This window comes from Crotalus tigris, unplaced genomic scaffold (assembly GCF_016545835.1).
Source record: "Crotalus tigris isolate CLP2741 ecotype Arizona unplaced genomic scaffold, ASM1654583v1 scf7180000017614.5298720, whole genome shotgun sequence".
NCBI lineage: Eukaryota > Metazoa > Chordata > Lepidosauria > Squamata > Viperidae > Crotalus > Crotalus tigris.
The window spans coordinates 470622-486452 of record NW_024096513.1 but is presented as its reverse complement, the minus strand read 5'-3'; the positions used below and the strand labels follow the sequence as shown (position 1 = coordinate 486452).

The 15831-nt window shown below is 38.9% G+C and overlaps 1 protein-coding gene across 1 annotated transcript; it reads left to right on the top strand.

The window, feature by feature from the left end:
• The first annotated feature begins 2078 nt into the window (after nucleotides 1-2078).
• On the top strand, nucleotides 2079-12218 carry LOC120300532 (vomeronasal type-2 receptor 26-like). The gene is made up of 7 exons (XM_039326706.1): nucleotides 2079-2095; nucleotides 4395-4559; nucleotides 4966-5257; nucleotides 5439-6299; nucleotides 8985-9212; nucleotides 9813-9939; nucleotides 11317-12218. The coding sequence occupies exons 1-7, from the start codon at nucleotides 2079-2081 to the stop codon at nucleotides 12216-12218; spliced, it is 2592 nt and encodes an 863-aa protein (XP_039182640.1).
• The last annotated feature ends 3613 nt before the right edge of the window (nucleotides 12219-15831 follow it).

The following is a 15831-nucleotide window of genomic DNA, read 5'->3' as shown; positions in this document are numbered from 1 at the left end:
ATCGATTACCATGTTGTTTTTCCCACCTTCTGAGAGTCTGGTATGCTGGTAGGAGGTCTATATGCTGGTTGATGTAAAGTGGGAAGCTGGAAAAATACTGATTGTCTAACTGATTGTCTAACAGAAATTGTGGGTGAAAGGGAGGTTTCCTGCCTCTCAGACGACACATAAATTTAGAAGTGCCAGATCAGCCCAATATCCTGTTTTTAACTGTGCACATGATATATTGCAAACTGCCTAGCACATGATATATTGCAAACTGCCTAAGTAGCTTTTCTATGTTAGAATAAGGAACTACAGAATATAACCATGTATGGAATATTCCATGATCAGGAAATAATTACATATTAAAGAGTATAAGAATGTTGACCCATGCCCCTGTTTGGGGTTCAGACCCTTTTTGCTGTAATTAGCTCTCTGAATCTGCGCAATAAACCTCCCCTTTCTCAAAAGAGCTGACTCAAGTCTCTCACTTCTATAACAGATGTACTTCTCATCCAAAAGCCAGGCTTCTTCATGAAGGCGGCCACCTTTAGTAGTCTCACGAGATATGGTCTGCGCATTTTCCTGATCAAATGTGTGGTTCAAATCGAACATGTGAGCCCACACTTGCGAGTACTGCTCCTGCCTTTTAATTGCCAGTTCATGTTTGTGGACCCTAGTCCTGAGCCTTTTAGCTGTTTCCCCAATGTAATTGCATGGGCAGTTCCTGCAATTAATTCTATAGACTATGGAAGACTGTTCACCATTGGGGAGCTGCTCTTTGGGATGCATAATCTGGATTCTTAGGATCTGCTCTGGTCTATGGGCAATGCTCACATTGTCGGGGGCCAGCAGACAAGCTGTGGCTTTGGAAACACCACAGATGTAAGATAAAGCTATCTGTGTGGCCGGTGTCATCTTTGCTCCGGAGAGTTGGGCCCTGTGGGGTTGACATGGTCTGTTGTAATGTCTCATAAATTCCATGGGGTAGCCATTGAGCCTAAAAGTGCAATATAGATGTTTTCTCCCTTCAATTTTGGCTCTCCCCATGCTGCAATGGAAGTTGATTCATTTGAATAAAGTCCTAACACAACTAATTTTGTGTGCTACAGGATGATTACTCCTGTAGTGCAGCATTATGTCCGCATAAGTGAGTTTACAATAGACGGATGTACACAATGTATGGTTGGAGTGCTGACTAACTAGTACATCCAAAAAGGCAAGAGTACCTTGGGTCTCTTCCTCTGCCATAAACCGGATGTCCGGATATACGGAATTCAACTACTACAGGAATTTGATGCTGTCTCGTCTTTTGATAATTACAAAAGTGTCATCCACGTAGCGTGCCCAAAATTTGGGGCAATACCTAGCCATTACAGTCACCTCTAGCCGCTGTAACACCGCCTCCACAATAAAACCTGAGATGAGAGATCCCATCGGCGTCCCTTTTATTTGTTCATATATAGTGCCCTGAAAAGTAAAGTATGTTTTCAGGCACAGGAATAACAGCTGTATCAGGTCGTTGGTATTGAGAGAATCCAGATGTTGTTCCTGCTCCTCTTGTAGGAGGTCCTTTATTACTGAAACCAAAATCTATATCTATATCAAAGACTACTATAAAAATCCGAGTCCCAGATACATTTATTTGTAAAAAGGACATACTGATCTCCAGGACAGAGACTTTTATTACGCACTAAGTTTTCATTAGCCACTGCTAACATTATCAAAGTGTATGCTAACATTGGAGGGACATTGTTTTTTACAGCCCTTTAAGTATTGGTGATTTGGTCATTAAGCGTGTAATAGGTCCATCAGTTCACCGCCCGCATGTGATTGGATGTATCTACCTCAATTCAGCTGGATGTTTTTTTACACCCAATCTTCTCACTTGGGGGCACCCCAAACTTTGGTTTGGCGAAGTGACTAAGCAGATGACTTCAACACCCTATTGAAGGCTCTAGGACCACAGTGAAATCCTCAGAGGATTTTTTGAGGAGGTTGAAAGAAATAACAATAGAAGAAGATGAGATAATAGTATCTTTTGATGTGGTATCACTCTTCACCTCGATCCCCCAGGGGCTGGCCATTTCAGTCGTATGGGAATTACTACAAGGTGAGGAACCACAGAACCCTGATTCACCAAGCTCAGAAGATCTCCTCCTGCTCCTTAATTTCTGCCTCAGGACTTATTCTACATTTGACAGTGACAAATATGAGCAAATAGAGGGCACACCCATGAGATCTCCAATTTCAGGGGTGATTGCTGAGGCAAAAGATTTCTTCTTCCCATATTTGGGCCAACCGGGTGAATTGAAAAAAACACTTAAGACATATCTTCTCCCCCGGTCTCTTCCCACTCGCACACAGATGACAAAGTGAGAATGAGCCTGTTTCCTAGAGGTCAATACAGCTGCTTAACGTGCAAGCAGTCCAGGTTTGAATCTCAAAAATGTTTGGCGGATGATGAGAGCTAAGTAGCTCGAAATAGCTATACCAGTCTTCCTTTAACTCAGCAGCTCTCAACCTGTGGGTCGCAACCCATTTGGGGTCGAACGACCATTTCACGGGGTCGCCAAACAACGTAGTCCGCCATTTTTTTCCCTTTTCCTTAGCTGTGCTACTCCCTTTTATTCTATTGGTTTTTGAAAGCCAATGGAATAGACTCTATTGAATAGAGTCTAATTCTATTGGCTTTCAAAAGCCAATAGGAATTGTCCAGGCTATCTCTGCCCTGCTGAGCCTGCCAAAAGTCCTGTTCTGCAAATGGTGCTGCAAGTTGTCTGCAGTGAAAGCAAGCTGTCTGGAAGTTTCCACCCCTCCCTGCTGAGCAACTACTAAAAATGTAAGTAAAAGAGGGTCATGGGTGGGAGATTGGAGGCCAGCAGGCGCAGGTAGGGTTGCTGGCACGCATGGGGCCCGGCGGGTGCCTTACCTCCCTTGCGCTGGGCCAGCTGGTGGGCCAGCTGGTGGTCACCCTGTGCTGTCGCTGCCCCTTGCCAGCTATGCCTCGGCCGGCACAGGGGGAGGCACCATGCATACGCAGTGCTCCTGGACAGGGAAAGTCCTTGACTTACGACCGGTTGGGTAGTACTTGACTTACGACCGGTTGAGTAGTCCTCAACTTACGACATGTTGGGGATCACGGCATTAAAAAGATTGAGAACCACTGCTTTAACTCTTTGTTAGCAATCAAACTTTAACACACACACACAAACACAAACACACACACGCACACACATACACACACACACACACACACACACACACACACACATATATATATATATACAAATTTCTTTTTCTGACAAAGAGTTAAAGAATTAAATTGGGAGACTAAGATGGCCATTTTGAGCTCATTCTGCTCTCTACAGTTAGCCATACCCTTTATAGGATTCAAACCTGGGCAGTTTACATACTAGGCAGTGATTTAACCACCAGGCCACAGGCTTTCCTCTCCTCTTTGCCAGCTGAGTCAAGGGAGAACATACAGGAAATTTTTTAGATAGACCGGTCTGATTGATTACACCTTGACATTTTTTTAACTGCTATACTGCAGTTAACTTTAAAGAGGGGAGGAAAGCCTGTGGCTTGGTGGTTAAATCACTGCCTGGTATGTAAACTGCTCAGGTTCGAATCCCATAAAGGGTATGGCTAATTGAAGAGACCAAAATGAGCTCGAAATGGCTATCTTAGTCTCCCAATTAAATTCTTTAATTAAATTTGGATTTAATTACAAATTTGGATTTGTAAATGTTTCGCAGTTGTGACTTGAGCCTGCTTATCACCCCTAGTTGGGGGGCTGCAAGGCAAAAGAGATTGTGAAAAGTATCTCTATCTCTATATCCATATCTATCTATCTATCTATCTATCTATCTATCTATCTATCTATCTATCTATCTATCTATCTATCCCTACATACATACACATACATATATACACACACACACATATACACACACAAACATACAGATACATTGTTAACAATGGGAGACAAAAAATAGAAGACATAATCATCACCCCTTTGAAAGTATTACAATGATAATAATTTTCTCCATTCATCAAAACTGTAAACAGTTCAAGAAGTCATTATAGAAAAGAAAAATAAAATAAAAATGACTGGCCCATAGAGACTGGAGAGTAGAAGACAAGAACACACAAGTCTTATGATTTCAACTGCCACAAATAAAAGTTCTATTGCTGGAACTCTACATTGTCATTCAGGCCTTTTACAATATTATCACTGTTTCCAAGAAGAATCAGAGCTAAAGGTTAGTCTTCAGACTTGCTCTTAACAGGAATTTTGAGGCTGGTGGATGCAGTTTAACATGGAAAGCTGCTCCTGGTGGAACATCTATACTTAGAGACAAGATATTGCACAGAATGTTCTTTTTTCTCCTATTTCCACTCTTCAGAATGAAGACTCTACCGTGTCATCTAGGTGAACCCATACCTGTTCCATATGAATGGTACCAGCAAGGGGACTATGTTATTGGTGGGATGGTATCTATGGCTAGCTATCAATTTAATGAAGTTTCATTTCAGCAGCATCCCTCTCTTGAGTATTTTGGCCATCCAGAGTAAGGAATTCTTATGTTTTATCTTTGTGGTATCTCTATATTGCTTCATTTATTAATGAGAATACTTTCTAATAAAATATACTTTATAAGAATTTTATAAAGGCATTGCTTGTTTTCAATGCAACAATATTTATATAGGAAAAACCTTAAATTAGGATACCAATTTCTTATCATACACCTTTCTGTTATCTCTAGTTAGAGGAATTGCAATGAACGATGGGAAAGGTAGATTATTTTCTTTGATTAATTCTACAACAATGAAAATAGTTTAGTGTAGTTGAATTGGAAATAGAGTTCAATTGTCATTTCCCAACTGTCCATATGTATAAAGTTAAGCACCTTTTTTGGTGCCAGGAAAATAATAAGGAAATATTTAATGATACGTGTAAATTCATCCTTTTCTCAGCGTGGTAACAAAGTTTTACCAACATATCCTTTCCTTGGTCTTTGCTGTGAAGGAGATCAATGAGAATCCAGAAATCTTGTCCAATGTCACTCTTGGCTTCTATATTCATGATAGCTACTACAATGCAATAATGACCTATCGGAGCACCCTGAACCTGCTCTTCAGATCAGAGAGATTTGTACCTAACTATAAATGTGACACCAGGAGAAATTTCATTTCTATCATAGGAGGGCTCAGCTTTGCAACTTCCTCCTATATCGCAGATCTTGTAAAGTTTTACAAGATTCCACAGGTAGGATCTTTGGGAAGAGAGGCCTGAAAATTCCCCCCTATTTTCTTTTTTTCCATACTGGGCTTATTAAAACATCCTTATTCTCTGGCCACATTACTCAACAATCTGACCAAATTTGTTGGAAAATATGAAGAAAGGGATACTGATGATGATCTATTTCCATTTTATATGTTTTTTTTAGCTCACATATGGCTCATTTACCCCACAAGATATTCATAGCACTGAGATTCCATTCTATTACTCCATGGTTCCAAAAGAGTCCTCACAGTACATTGGGATTATCCGATTGCTTCAACATTTTAGATGGAGATGGGTTGGGCTCCTTGCTATTGATAATAGTCAAGGAGACCATTTTCTGCAAAGCATGGAGTCCCTCTTTTCCAGACATGGAATCTGCTCTGCTTCTACAAAAAGAATCCCATTTTTATCCTACTGGGACAAGTTTTTTGAAATGTTAGAAACATGGAAAAATATTTATAAACACATAATTGATGAGAAGACCAACATTTTTGTCATGTGTGGGGAATCTTTGACAATTGCATGGTTAACGGAGATAATTTTTTGGCTTAGCCCTGGACATGAGCAGAGTTCCTTGGGAAAGGTATGGATCATGACTGCCCAGATGGATTATTTATTAACAGGAATGATTAAAAAATGGGATCGTCAGTTCTTCGATGGTGCCATTTGCTTTAAAGTTCACTCAAAAGAAATTCCAGGGTTCAAAGAATTCTTGAAGTTCATAAAACCTCCTTGGATTCAAGGAGATGATTTTTTTCCACTTTTCTGGGAACAAGTATTTGATTGTTCATTACCATCCCCTTCTTTGACCAAACTGGTCAATCCCTTTTGTACTGGACAGGAGAGGCTAGAGGACATTCCTGGGGCTCTTTTTGAGGTACAGATGTCTGGGCACAGCTACAGTATCTATAATGCTGCCTCTGTATTGGCTCAAGCTTTACATGCTCTCTTCTTACTTCGATCTAATCACAGGCATTTTTTGAGGCACAAATTATCAAAATATAAAGATTCACAACCATGGCAGGTAATTTGTGTGCTACAGGTATTTTGTACTAGATAATAGGGTGTATGATTCCAGCAGAGAAGTGGCAGCTACTAAAATGGATTTGAACATTTGTCTATTCATGATATTTATTTCCATACCTTTATTTTCATCCCTTTAATTGTGGGAAATGGTGCCTGTAGAGAGGAGCTGATGAGATGGATTATAGTGAAATGACAGCTTTCTTGGAAGCAAGGAGCACATTTCAGGAATGTTTTGTGGGGAGAGAAGAGGCAGTACAGCCTCAAACTCTGAGGTGACAGAGGAAGAGAGTTAGAATAGCCACACATGGCCAAAAAGATTGAGGGCAATAGAAGAAGGGGGCGACAGAGAATGAGGTGGCTGGATGAAGTCACTGAAGCAGTAGGCATGAGCTTAAATGGACTCCAGAAGATGGTAGAGGAATGAAGACCTGGAGGAACATTGTCCATGGAATTGTGATTGGTTGGACACGACTTCACAATTAACAACAAGAAGAAGAATTTCTCAGGGTATATCTTTCAGGATATTTAGTATGGGAAGTTTTTACCTACAGTGTGTAAGCAAATAAAAAACTTGAATTCTGTCTCAATTTTTCTACATCAATAGAATAGAATAGAATAGAATAGAATAGAATAGAATAGAATAGAATAGAATAGAATCTGAAAGGGATCTTTGAGCTCTTTTGGTCCAGCCCACTGCTGAAGCAGGAGAACCTATACCATTTCAGACAATTGACTATCCCGTCTCTTCTTAAAATACTCCAGCGAGGGAGCACCCATGATTTTTGCAGGCAAACTGTTCCACTGTTTAATTGTCCTCACTGTTAGGAAGTTCCTCTTTAATTCCAGGTTCTTCTTTGATCAGTTTCCAACCATTGTTTCTTGTACTGCTCTCTTGTGCTTTGGAGAAGAATTTTACCCACTCTTCTTTGTGGCAGCCTGTTAACTCCTGGAGTACTGCTATCATGTCACCCCTAATTCTCTTTAGTGTCATCATTCTTGGGCTTAGGTTCAAAGTAGTATGTTTTCTGTTTTAGTCTCTGAGCCTACTAAAATAAACGTAGAGTGCATGGCCCAAAAAGGGAAGAAAAACTATAAGATGAATTTGAACATTAGTCCATAATAGTATACCTTCTTTTTCATCACTGTAATATGGTTTATTACCTGATCATCTTCATATGAAAGGACTAAGGTTTACAGGAGCTAACATCCAAATTTGTTTTTGAGCCAGGTCTCACCTAATGTGCACTTATACCTTTGATTTTTCCTGCCTCAATGAAAGCGTTTCTCCACATTAAAACTCATTTTGCTGGATAGGGCCCATTGTTCTAGTTTGTCAATATCTTTTTGAATATTGCCATTGTCTTTTGCAGTGTTGGCTATAATTGCTAGTTTAGTGTCATCATTCTTGGGCCTAGTAAAGTATGACCCAAAAAGGGAAGAAAAAACTATAACAGTGATGGCGAACCTTTTAGAGACCGAGTGCCCAAACCTCAATCCAAAACCCACTTATTTATAGCCAGGTGCCAGGTGAGCATGGCCCACTGGATGGGCATGGCTCTGGTCATGGCAGATTGGGTGGGTGTGGCCATGGTAGGCATGGTCACCTCAATGTTGCTCATAGGGAGGGACGCCTGTGGGGGTGGGCAGGGTTGGGGGATATCCAGAGGGTCACTGACATGTGTAGGTAGGAGGGTGGGGCAAGGCAGGGTGGGGGTACTATTGCTATGGGGCAAGGCAAGGGCAAGGGCAGCTGCTGCCTGACATCATTGGTCCCTGCACACAGAAGCCAGCGAGCGCATGGGAGCTGACAGTGTCCGTCATCAGCCACAGCCTGCCAGCTCCTTAACCGGCACACTCTGGGGCTCTGCCGCCCACTGCCAGCAGTTCAGAGACGCCACCTCTGAACTGGACAGCTGGCTGACAGCTGAGGAAGCAATGCGGTGGGTTGTGCCCTGTAAAAAGAGAGCATGCAAAGGCAGGAGGGACGAGAGGGGGGGGGAGGGAAACCAGCCATTCCAGGATGCATCCATGCCCACAGAGAGGGCTCTGAGTGCCGCCTCTGGCACCCGTGCCATAGGTTCGCCACCACTGAACTATAAGATGAATTTGAATATTTAATAGTCTATTGATAACTATAACAGTATACCTTCATGCCCATTACTGTAATATGGTTTATTGCCTGATTAGTCATCTTCAGATGAAAGGACTAAGGTTTAAGTAAACTAACATCCAAATCCTGGTTTTCAAATCTTTATTGGTTTTTAGTAATTTTACATTTTTCTGAAAATACTTTAGGAATGCTGCTTAGCTGAGCCAACTATCTTTCAGCCTTACCATTTCCTTAGAAGCTGTATAACTGTGAAAATGTTATGCAATGAAAAATGGGTGGGATGTTAAAACAAAGCTGGAAATTGTTTCTCTGGTTTTTCATATGTCTTTTCCTAGTCAACGTGAAGGACTGGGTTCTAAACGGTATGGAAGGCGAGAAGTACACTTTCCATTTCATTAGATCCTTCTTGTTATCCCCATGTGCAGAGGATAAGAAACAAGTTCTCAAGAGGCTGGAGAAATGGACTTTGCATGTTTTCAGAATTTCTCACTCAAAAGTATAGTACAAATTTGATAAAAATTGCTCATACATTTCTATTTTTATTTTACTGTTTTATTATTCCCATTCATATAGCTCCACCAATTTCTGAAAGGCATGAAATTCAACAATTCCCTTGGAGAAACTTTGACTTTTTATGATCAAAAGAAGATGGAAGGTGGATTTGATATCATAAACATTGTTGTCTTTCCCAATTCCACTTTCCAGAGACACAAGATTGGAAAAGTAGATCCTGATGCTTTAAAAGGAAAGGAAATAGTCATTAATGAAGATATGATTGTTTGGCATAGATCGTTTAACCAGGTATGGTTTCAATAGTATTTTGTCTCATCATTCAAATATGGATTCATTAGATTGGTATATTTACTTTTATCCTTCTTGGCAATCCATGAAGATAACCAGATTAAGAAATAACTTTTTTTCCTCTTTAATTATTAAAGGCTAAATATATCGGGTATTACGCACTATATTTATTAGACTTCCCTCATATATTGAAACGTAAATGAGAAAGAAAAAAAAACCATACTTTTAAGGGACTATATTCTCTAATTGAATGAAGCTTTATAAAATTCATGTTCAAATCAGTGACTAATTGACTCAATGTTTCTTGTCAATCTGATGATTTGAATTAATAAACTTTAATTAAATTGATATGAGAATTTCAACGTAACAATAATTGGAAATCCAAATCAGTTGTGTTCACAAAATCAAATCAGAGGCCAGACTGAAATGTGCTTAATTGTCTTTGAAATAAATCATCAAATCTAATCAATTTCTTGTTTTACAACCTTTAGATAGGACTTTTATTTTAATGTAACGGCACATTTCATTTTCAGTGTAACAACAGAATTTTCTTCAAAACAATAAATGCTCCTCTTCCAACATTTTAATATTGATAACTAGGTGCTTCCCATATCTCTATGCAATGAACATTGTCTCCCTGGTTATCAAAAGAGGAAGAAAGAAGGAAAGAAATTCTGCTGTTATGATTGTGTTGAATGTCCAGAGGGGAAAATCTCTAAAGAGATTGGTAAGTTAACAAATCATTCAATTTTGTTATTATACTGTCTAGTGTGCTGAACACTTTCTGCTAATTAAATTGTCTGGTTTTTCATGAATAATGTTTTCTTTAAAAGAAACTTAATGGGGTAATGCAATCAAATCCATTAATATATGAAAAATTATAAGTTCTTACAATGGAATTACAATGGTTGATCACAATCACAACAATGATTCAATTAATTAATTAAAGAAATCCTGGAATGATTTATAACGAAGTAAGCATCATAGTAGAGATTCAGAGCACTTTCATTGAAGAGAATCTATGCACACTGAAAAAAAGTAATTATTTCAGCTTTTCTTAAAGATGACAAATAAGATACCACAAAAACATGACTGTGCAATTTAAATACATATAAAACAATGACTGTGAAGGTGAAGAGGAAGGAAGGAAGGAAGGAATTAAGAATTGATATCTTTTGATTTTACTATGGAATCCAAAATTCTCAAATCTGCAGCAACTAAATAGGATCACTCTTCAAATATAATAATGAAAACAAGAATTTCTGAAATTTAAGGAAATGAGTATTTACTTCTTAGAAAGACTGGACAAACTATTGAAAAATATCTCTTAACAATAATGAGAATCTTATAGATGTAATGAGGAACATGATTAAAACACTCCCTATCATAACAACTTTTTTCTTTCCAACCAGTCTATCTATCTATCTATCTATCTATCTATCTATCTATCCATCCATCCAATTGTGTACAGTTTTGCTTCTTTGTGAAATACTTATTCATATTTTCTCTACAGTGTGTAGCTCTCTTGGATATATAATATCTAAGTATTTTATATGTAATGCAGACTGATTCCAACATTCTCTTTAGGGGGTAAACATAAGAAATGAAATTTTAAAAGAAACATAGAAAAAAAAATAGTGATATTAAATAAAGAAGGCATATATACTTCAATTTACAATTTCCTCCTTGAAACATTATCTTTCATCTTTCACTTTGAATTTGGTGAAACTATTATACTTATGTGCCATATTTCGAAATGTGATCTATATGGTTCAATATTTAATAAATCAATATGGTTTCAAATATGAAAATGATCACTTAAGGTATTCATGAATCTTTATTGGAGCACCCCTTTATCATAAGAAAGCAAATCAAGATAAAATGGATTTTTCATGGAGTTTGTGAAATTTCCTTGTGTATAATCAAAGCAATATTTGACGTAATACCACAACACACAAAATATATATAGAAAGATGTTCAAATGGAATTTGATATTGTAGATTCTATCACTTGTACCAAGGACATAAACATCAGTGTATGGATAAATATGAAAATTAATAATTATCATTCTTATGAATCTGCCTTGCCATTATTTTCCTTTTAGACACTGTTGCTTGCTTTCAATGTCCTGATGATCAATATGCAAACCATAAGAAAGATGGATGCATCATGAAAACAATTAGCTTCTTATCTTATGAAGAACCTTTAGGACTTAGTTTAGCCACCATTGCTACATTATTTTTCCTCACTACAATATGGGTGTTGGGAATATTTATTAAGCACAAAGACAGTCCTATCATCAAAGCCAACAACCGGGATCTCACCTACACCCTCCTCATCTCCCTTCTCCTTTGCTTCTTCTGTTCTTTGCTCTTTATTGGACAACCTGGGAGAGTCACCTGTCTCCTCAGACAGTCTGCTTTTGGTCTCACCTTCTCATTGTCCATCTCTTGTGTGTTGGCCAAAACCATCCTTGTTTTTCTTGCCTTCAAGGCCACCAAGCCAGGATCTCAGATAAGGACATGGGTGGGGAAAAGACTGGCTGTTTCTATTGTCCTTCTCTGCTCTCTACTCCAAGCAAGCATCTGTATTGTTTGGTTATCCACCTCTCCCCCATTCCCAGAATTAGACATGCACTCAACAACTGAAGAAATGGTTCTACAATGCAATGAAGGCTCAGTCTTTATGTTTTATTGTGTTCTGAGCTATATGGCTCTCCTTTCACTTGCCAGCTTCATTGTGGCTTTCCAGGCTCGTAAGCTGCCTGACAGTTTTAATGAAGCCAAGTTCATCACCTTCAGCATGCTGGCTTTCTGCAGTGTGTGGGTCTCCTTTGTTCCAACCTACCTGAGCACCAGAGGAAAAGCCATGGTGGCTGTGGAAATCTTCTCCATTTTGTCCTCTAGTGCTGGGCTTCTAGGATGCATCTTTTTCCCCAAATGTTACATTATTGTATTTAGACCTGATTTAAACAATAGGGATCAACTGATAAGAAGACATATTTAAAAGCCTTTTTGATTGTGTTTTTAAGTTGAGAGGAGAAATGTTAAAATCCAATCTTTTAAATATATTCTTATAGTGTGAAGAGATTGTTTAGTATTTTGATAAACTTGTAGCTGAATTTATGAAAAACTATGTCAAATTATGTTTTTTCCCCACAACTTTCAAAGAAGGCTCGCAGAGTTTAGTGGGGAATACTTATATGTTTTGAGATAAACCATAGAAAACCTGATTTCTATTAGCAATTTTCTTTTTTAAAAGGGAAAATTCAAATGTGTGAATTCTAGTTTCAGCAGGTCAATACATTACTTTTATAATGAAGAAAGTGGACAAGAATACAATTTTTGCTTTAAGTTTTATCATCATGAAAATTCCAAGGATTTTACCCCATCTAACTTGACAATTTTCTTTTTGAGTCAGGAGAACATATGAAATTAAGTTATATATGTGAATCTATTAATAATTTTCTTTTAGTTTTTCCTCTTTCTTTTTACAAGGGAACATGCTCGCCATCTCTTCCTTTTCTTAGTAGTTTTCAGTAGTCTCTTTTAATATCTGATTGAATCACAATTCACCAAATCCAATAGTCAGGTGCTTCATATGGAAACTGTGAAACTATTATATGGATTTATTATAGATAAAATTTGCATAACATGAATCTCCTCTGTTAAGATCAGATTCCTTTTTATCTCTGAGATGGAATCATTCTCACCCTATGAGAATATTCTGTAGTATTCAGAATATCCATTCAGTCATCCTGACTCCACCCTGAATGAAGGGATTAAAGCAGTGGTTCTCAATCTTCTTAATGCCGCGACCCTCTAATACAGTTCCTCATGTTGTGGTAACCCCCAACCATAAAATTATTTTTGTTGCTACTTCATAACTGTAATTTTGCTACTGTTATGAATCGTAACGTAAATATCTGATATGCAGGATGTATTTTCATTGTTACAAATTGATCATAATTAAAGCATAGTGATTAATCACAAAAACAATATGTAATTATATATTGCGAAATATTTATTTCTAATTACAAATAAATGAAATTTTGGCATTGTTGTCCAAAGACTTCTTGTCAGATTCCCTCTTCTTTTAAATATTCAAATGCATTGTGCAAAAAATTAATGGTAATCCTGTGAATTATGTTGAATTTTTATCATTTTCATGCTGACATTTGATCAGAATTGCAAATTAATGGTGGAGAATTGGGCCCCAAGCCTCTGTAAGGTAAGCTCATACCTGTCAAGGAAAGATGAACCCATATAAAACTTCCAAGGGCAAAGATGGCAATTAATTAGTCCCCACTCCAATTTAACTGACGAGGACCACCATAATTTCTCCATAGCCTGCTAATGCTCGCTACTCCAGCGTTTTGCATCCAAGCCAGAAAAGTTTTTTCCTCCAAGCAGGGAGAGGGAAGGATCTGCTCTCAAGAGTTAAGCCTGAGCGGCAGAAACCCCACTTGTGGCTGCCCTTCATCCACGCTCCTTTCACTCCGGTGGGAGGAAAGGAGCTGAAGAATGCGAAGCGAGAGCCCAGCCCTTTCCTTTCCTGCTCACGGCATCCCTCCTTCCTGCCTGCACTCACACAACTCTCTTAACTCCAACTGTCTCCGAAGAGAATCAGTTCAAAGTTATAATTGATGGGTTGTTGTTCCTCTTCATCTTTTGTGTTTCGTTTGAAGTGCCATTGTACATAGTTTCACCTTCGGGACTTCCCCCCTGCTCCCGGAATTTGCTCATGGCACCTTCATGTCACGTATCATCCCACAGTTCCTTTTGCATGGCACTCACGCCTAAAGACCTCAGGAGGGACAGACTGGAAAGATGAGGGAAACCGCTCATGCAGCTTTTTTGCAGCTCCAGCAAAAGAACATGGGGGAAGCAGCCCCGACGACAAAGTCCCTTCCACCATCACCCAATCCTATTCTCGGACATCACAGTCACGTGAAAAACCAGCAACCCCCCCCTGTCTCCCCAGGCCAAGGGGTGCAGGATGAAGCAAATTTTGATCAAAATATGCCTTCCATGAGGAAACACTTACCTTGAGATGTTTTTTCTATTGCCCCATCTATTAGCTTCTCTATGGGTGTGGGAATATTGAGTGGGGGGGCTCTCTGCTTTTCTACAGATACAATTTCACCACACAATAAAAAAATGGTTAGAAATCCTGTCAAGTCATGTGATTGATTGAATTATTTCCGCCCCTCTTTTTCTCCTAAGCTCCCCCCCATTTTAGAACAATACTCGGCAGCTTTTTTTCATTATGTCAGACAAAAATGGCTAATGACAAAGAGGAGGATCGCGGCTGCCATTACCAGGGAATGCTTGGCTCTCCTCGCTGCTACTGTGGCTGCAGAGGCTTCAGCCATGAGGCGAATGCGGAGGTTGATTAGGGTTTGGTATCTCCCAGTCATGCCTTGAATGTAGGAGGATAACCCTTCCTGATTCCTCCCTTCTCTTCCCCCTCCCTTTTCCTACTTCTCGAGGCTAGGAAATTTTATAGTGTCTTGGTTCCTAAGACCATCAGAAATATGTATTTTCCGATGGTCTTAGGCGACCCCTGTGAAAGGGTTGTTGGACCCCCAAAAGGGTCATGACCCACAGGTTGAGAACTGCTGGATTAGAGGGTCATTCACATAGGTATGTGAATTTAATTGTCAACGCTGCTAATATCAGATGTTCTTGCTTTGACAACAGATGGAAATGCAGCCATTTTCCTCTTTTGCTTCAGAGTCAGTTGATGAAGGGAGGGGGAATGTGGATGAGAGTCCAGCTAGTCATAACAATAATAACTCAGCCATGGGAACCCAAGGTTGTTGGGCAAAGGGTTGGTAAAGATTTGGCATGCTGGAGAGCTGGGGAGAAAGTCCACGCTTCAAGCTAATTGGAGAATGTGATTTATGACTGTTAATTGGATGAATTATGCTTTGCTACTTGGTGTCCAGGGGAGGGGAATTCAGTTTTTGCCTTTATCTATGTAGTGTCAATACTTAATTTATCGGATAAAAGATTATTTAAGTAAAACAATGCCTCGAACTTCTTTTGAAGAGTTTCATCTGTCAGAACCATGACATTAGTACTTGAGAATATTAAAACTTTTATCACAGGAAATGCCTGTAAAAATGGGATCTCAATAGATGTTACAATTGTAAATACTTTCATGGGCTATATTAGGTAGAAAATATTTCTTCTTTAAAGGAGAAAAATATTTAAGCATTGCTTGCACCAGTGGTTCAAAAAGCCTTGGATGAAGCAGATTACCTGGATCACTTTCAGTCATGATTGAGGCCAAGGTATGGAGAGAAACAGTATTGATTGCATTTTTAATAATAACGATGATGATGATGATGATAATAATAACAACAACAACAACAATAGAAATAGTAAAGTTGGAAGTGACCTTGAAGGTCATCTAGTCCAACCCCCTGTTCAGGCAGGAAACCCTATACCATTTCAGACAAATGGCTGTCCAATCTCTTCCTAAAAACTTCCAGTGTTGGAGCATTCACAGCTTCTGGAGGCAGGTTATTCCACTGGTTAATTGTTCTAACTGTCAGGAAGTTTCTCCTTAGTTCTAGGTTGCTTCTCTCTTTAGTTTCTTTCTGTTGCTTCTT